Consider the following 6,000-nt stretch of genomic DNA (forward strand, 5'->3'; position numbering starts at 1 on the left):
TTCATTAGTGTCCCCTTCCCCTGAGCCCCACCGGCCGCTTTAACCCCTAAAAGCATGAGTTCTTAAAGGAATAGTCGGTACAAATTTGCCTCCCTTATGCCAAATGTAGCTGATCGGTCAAGGCATGTTTCAGCAGTGTGCTAATGTACTGTAATGTACCTAACACATAATAGCCCACCAGAAAACTGTGCAAGACACTGTGCTGGACTGGACATTGGAAAGTGGTTTCAGACATATCAGACTGATAGACATTATTTTGTATCCCTTGGAGGATTTGTATCTAGAAAAATCCAACATTCGCTGTGGTGTACCACACGGGTCTATCCTTGGGCCACTTCTTTTTTCACTATACTTGCTGCCATTTGGCCATATCATCATATTTTTCTGTTGCACCTGATGAAGTAAGTGCTTTTGATCAGTTTTATAATAAATATAATAAACAGTAAACATAAACATAAATGAAGACAAAAGTGAAATCAGGGGCGACGGTGGCAAGGAGAACCTCCCTCAGAGCTGAGGAAGAAACCTTGGGAGGAACCAGGCTCACCAGGGGGGACCCATCCTCCTCTGGTCAAACTACCTACAGAGTTATTATACTACTAATATTAATAGCAGTAGTATTAGTAGTAGTAATAGCTAGGAGTCCATGAAAACTTCAATATAGGGAGGGCAGCTAGTCCGAGGTAGGTGGCAGTAGCTGGGGCGTGGGCAGCTGGTCTAAAGCGGGTAGCAGGAGAGCTCGACAGTCAGTCATCCATCAGTGTCCGGCCGGACAGGTGGGCAGTCTACAGAAACTACAGAATGCAGCATTTTTTATCATTTTATTTTTGCTTATTTTTGTAACGGGGAGCGAGGAAGTGGATAAATATGCGGAGATAAGCGACGTTTATTATGGGCAAATCCAGGGTCATCGTCTCATATAAATGGTCCAGGTTCATGTAGTCAACATGGATCGATTCAGGTACAGACATGACGAGAAACACACCAAACAACCAAACAGTTCAGACAACAATTCAGACACCAATACAAAGACCAGCAAACACAGGGCTTAAATACACAGGGTAAACGAGGGACAGGCGGGAAAGACAATCATGGGTGGAGTCATGAAACGAGGGGACTGGACCAAAACAAACACACATGGGCTAAACCAAAACAACACGAACACATTGACAGGACTGGGAGAGGCCAATCGTGACAATTTGTAGTTTTTTTATAAGTAGATATTTATTACTTTGTTTTATTTTGCTCAATTTATTTTTTTTCATTTCCTTATAGTCTTGTCTTTTATACTTATTTATTTTTGTTACTGTTACTTTATTTTTTTAATTTACGTTGCATGTTTTTCCATTTTTGGTGTTTTTATCTTATGTTTTGTACTTTTTTATATTATACTTTTTTGTTTACCGTTCTTAGTGCACAGGACTTTGAGCTGCATTTTCCTGTGTGAAAAGTATTATTATTATTATTATTATTATTATTATTATGAATGTGCAAACTGCATGCCTGCATTATCACACTCTCAATCTGTTGAGCAATCTCAAGACTTGTTTATGTGGTTTCTGTATGACACTGTTATCTGTGCTGGACAAACAGTGGACAAACCATTATTATAATTAATATTGTGGTGTCAGAAACTCCTAATCCAGTCTATCTGAGATTACTGAACAAATCAGCCAGTTCTGACAAGAGTTCCAGGCAAGTGTGTGATATTTAGCGTGATGCCTATTGCTTGTTAGCTACATTCACCTCGTAGCTCCAGTGCACATCTTAAAAATCAGGCTTCAGACCCCAAACATGACTATATTTGCTGCAAGGAGAACGTCTGAATTTTGGCTGAACTGCTACACTGTCGCAGACACGTCTGGGGTGATTTTGCAGGGAGCGAGACAGCTGTGGGTGAACTGTGGACAGTGGGGACAACGAGACAATAGGCCCATTCAGACACTGCGGGGGCCGTGTTTGTCATTGTTGTTTGATCAAATCAGATATTTGTGAGAAAGAACAGGGAGGAGGTAGAAAGACAACATCTGCAGGACCATCAGAGGAGCTGCTACATGACGGTGGTTGGAAAGTTCTGGAGGAATTCCCCTTCCCTGCCACATTCACTGTAAAACTATTCAAGTTTGCTCAACAAAACAATCCGTAGTACCGGTCTAGGATGAAGCTATGAGGGGAGCTGAGGGGGGTAGGGGGCGGGTTGGTGGGCTAGGCCTCCTCACTTGGAAGACAGGCAAACGGCAGGTTCCTGACCGCTCAGAAAAAATAAGATATAAATAATAAAAATATAGAAATGTTCCAAAATGTATGCTATGTAGTTTGTGGACACCTGCTCATCCAATGTTTCTTGTCCCATCCTGATGCAGTAACTGTCTCCACACTTCAGGGAAGGCTTTACACTAAATGATGAAACACTGTTGTGAGGATTTGATTGCATTCAGCAGTGGGAGCACTACTGAGATCAGGTTTTATTGTTGGATGATTAGTTCTGATCATAAATGCCACTTCAGCTCATCCTAAAGGTTCTGGTTGATGCTCCATCAATCTAGAGAATGCAGTTTCACTGCTCCACAGCTCAGTGCTTGGGGGGGTTCCTACCCATCTTGCCTCCACTTGGCACTGGACATGGTGACCTTAGGCTTATGTGCGGCTACTCCAGAGCATCCTGGTCTATTGTCAATGCTTTTCTATGGCAAATATACAAGCCGTGTGTGCATCTGAACTCCTGTGTCAGCAGTGAGTGCACCTTAATGCAGCTGGATTTACTAATAAGTAGAGGTGTCTGTAAACATTTGGAAATATAGTGTAATTTGTACTGAGACCAATTAGAAGGCATATATCAGTCTGTTGGCTCGATAGTGTCCACCTTGCCGACTGTTTGCCACTGCTAGTCCACCCTCAGACCACCAAGATTATTGCACACTAGTTTTTAATCTCCTAAAACAAATTTTAAATGCACAAAGTCTTTTATTCTGGAAAACAATTAGTACCAACAACTGAGCAATTGAGAAAAAATTAAGACTAGGCCTAAAATTCTATGGGAAAATGTTGAAAATGTTGTTGCTGACATTGTGCTAGACTAGTCACAGCTGTATAAGCTTTATTTGTGATATTACTTTTAAAACGATTTACTAAACTAATTTACAAACGATGGCAATAGAAAGAAATGAAGTGGAAAATGACCACCAGGCTGTCCAGAAAACGCTGAACAGAAAGCCAGTGGGCTGCCAGCTTTAGCACCACTGGACCAAATGGCAGTGTGTTATCCTGTTGTTATCTGGGTGGCAACGTTCACACAGCTGCACACCACCATTGCTTTACACCTACAAACGAGACCCTGCTCAGCTGTTTTCAGACTGTGAGCTGTGCCAGTTTCTAGCATAGGCTACTACTGTTTACTATAAACCAGTAAATAGGGATACTCCTGTAAAAGGCAGGGCTCTGGACAATGAGCCTCATGCTGTGCTGTCCGTTAAAGGCACTAGCAGTCATGCTTTGTAGTTAAAATGTCAGTTGGAAGTTGTGTTTTCCTCACTACAGCAATTTGTAGATGCAATGTAGGACACAACGCATCCTAGATTACCCTAAAATGAAATTCTGGCTATTTCTGTAGTCAAGCTACCATAGTATATGTTAGTAGGCAGATCGGCTGAAAAGGGCTGCACATTACAGTTATTTTACCACAACACGAAGCATATTGATCCTCCCTTAGCTGTATGGCCATAACTCAAGAGGCATGGTGCTTTAATAAAATGAAGCCAAACCCGAGGAATGCTTCGATATCAGTTTTTATGCCTGATTCTGATTTCTCCACAGCCAATTTATTTAATTAATTTATGGCCGTTTTTTTTCATTACCGTGGCAAACATTTGTATTGCAGGAAGGCTTTCATATCTTTTCAGTAACAGTCTGTGTGTCCTGCAGCTCTGCGGAGCCGTTCTGGACGCTCCATCATAAACGGAAACTGGGCCATTGACCGGCCTGGAAAGTATGAGGGAGGCGGGACCATGTTCACATACCGGCGGCCCAATGAGATCAGCAGCACTGCTGGGGAGTCCTTTCAGGCAGAGGGCCCAACCAATGAAGTACTGGACGTTTATGTGAGTGGATGTGGGCATCATCTTTAAACAGGGATGTCATCTTGACTTCATTCAGTTAAATCAAATATTTGAAGGTAGTCGAGTTACTTACTTTTCTTAAACAATAAGCTGGAATGACGAGTCTCTTTTAACAGTGCAGCAGGAGTTAAAGCCAGCTAAAGGAGTGACAATGCATCGATGCATCATGCTGCATCATTCTAAACATGGTGTTTCAACTGCATCGGAAGTTCAGACGTTTTAGAATGAATTGTAGTTGATTAGATAACTGATTATATCCGACACTATTCCAAAGAGTTGTGTGCATGGAATTTGGTCAAAATGAAAGATTTTCAAAGGTAAAAATCTCAAAAATAGCTTGCTGTATTGTTGTCAGTGGTAACTAGATATATGTCATTGGTTTCTGTACTTTAGTATTTTTGGTGTATCTGTACTGAAGTTTCTCCAGTCTGGGCGACTTTTTCCTTTCACTCCACTACATTTCAGAGTCTAATATCCGACTTTTTCCTCCTACATTCTGAGAAATCTGTCGTTCCTTTTGGTTTCTGTGTGTATAAAAACGTAACATGTCAAAAACGAAAGAAGCGCAAAGCCAGAGCACCAATCAGGGCCCAGCGGTCACTTTGTTTTGCGCTTAAGATGTAATACAGAATTAAAGGGGAATTTCAGCGATTTTTTACTTTCTCTACATAAGTCAGTGTTTGGGATGTAAACACAGTCATTCAGAGTTGTTTAGTATGAAATGGTTAATTCTTGAGAAACTTACCGTGTCATATTTCTTTACAGTGGTGGTGATAAGAACATGTCTACAACACAAATACAGCCATTTCATTTATTATCCAAGGCGACCAGTGAGTTATTACATGTAATGATGATGGTCATTTTTTTCTTCAGGGACTATTTTGCCTTACAACACCCTGCCTGTACCTCTCCACCCTCAGCTGATTAGATTGAATCGATTTCGATTGACTAAAGTTCATTTAAGGCTCAACATTTATCGCAAAAGCATCATATCAAGACATCAGCGTTCACAACCATTTCATATTAAAGCTTTCTGTGAGGGAGCTTATAGAGGTGGATGTCTGGTTCCTATCACCACCACTATGTTCTGACAGTTCTGATGCTGGAGGTTTCTCTGGAGTGGAACATTTCACACCAAACCACTCTGAATGAGTTTGCATCTTAACTGAATTAGGCAGAAATTTTGCAAAATTGGTGGAATTCCCCTTGAGGAACCTTTTGCTTTATTGATGGATGTCTTTATTATTTGTTTTAATGCTTAGATGATCTACCAGCAGCCCAACCCAGGAGTGCATTACGAATACATCCTTCCAACAGAGAACTCGGTCAGCACAGCCGGTAACACAGAAGACGGTCAGCTTTCTTTTAAACAAATAATGTTTGTAATAGGCCACTGGTGTGAATACAAGTTGTTATATGAAATATTATCTAATCATAATTATCTTTCATCAGAATTGAATAGCAGTATATGTCAACTGTGTTTCGCTGCTCTTTGTGCCCTGTTCTCTGCAGGTAACACAGTGACCAGCGGGGCAGGATATGACCAGCACAGACGGCCATCGCAGGAAGGATATGAACAGACAGGTGGGCACACGTACCAACCTCACGCACCTGACAACCAGGTGCCCGCAGCCCAGCCGCCCCGCCGAAGCAGAGAATACAACTGGAAACTCACAGGGATGACTGACTGCAGCGCCTCCTGTGGCAAAGGTCAGAACTGCACGGCTTCAACCTTAAACGTCCTGGTTGCAAAGAATTGTAATAGTGGCCACTATTTCTGTGCTTTTTTTTGGTCATTTGGTCAAATCAGTGGATTTAAAGACATTTTTCTTGCTTTTTTAAAATAAAAGAGTCAAACTTCAAACCTTCAAATCCATACAGTCAG

General features: G+C 41.5%; 1 protein-coding gene across 7 annotated transcripts in view; it reads left to right on the forward strand.

Moving 5' to 3' along the window:
• LOC108439016 (thrombospondin type-1 domain-containing protein 4) overlaps positions 1 to 6,000 on the forward strand; it is a 97,881-nt gene that overhangs the window by 79,059 nt on the left and 12,822 nt on the right. For 6 of the 7 annotated variants that reach the window (XM_037539696.1, XM_037539694.1, XM_037539692.1 and 3 more), the window contains 3 exons: positions 3,922 to 4,097; positions 5,378 to 5,468; positions 5,628 to 5,825. In XM_037539696.1, the coding sequence (XP_037395593.1) occupies positions 3,922 to 4,097; positions 5,378 to 5,468; positions 5,628 to 5,825 (465 nt within the window). The remainder of the gene's footprint in view (positions 1 to 3,921; positions 4,098 to 5,377; positions 5,469 to 5,627; positions 5,826 to 6,000) is intronic. The other variant, XM_037539693.1, reaches the window with a different exon arrangement.

The sequence above is a fragment of the Pygocentrus nattereri genome, chromosome 7 (genome assembly GCF_015220715.1).
Source record: "Pygocentrus nattereri isolate fPygNat1 chromosome 7, fPygNat1.pri, whole genome shotgun sequence".
Taxonomy (NCBI): domain Eukaryota; kingdom Metazoa; phylum Chordata; class Actinopteri; order Characiformes; family Serrasalmidae; genus Pygocentrus; species Pygocentrus nattereri.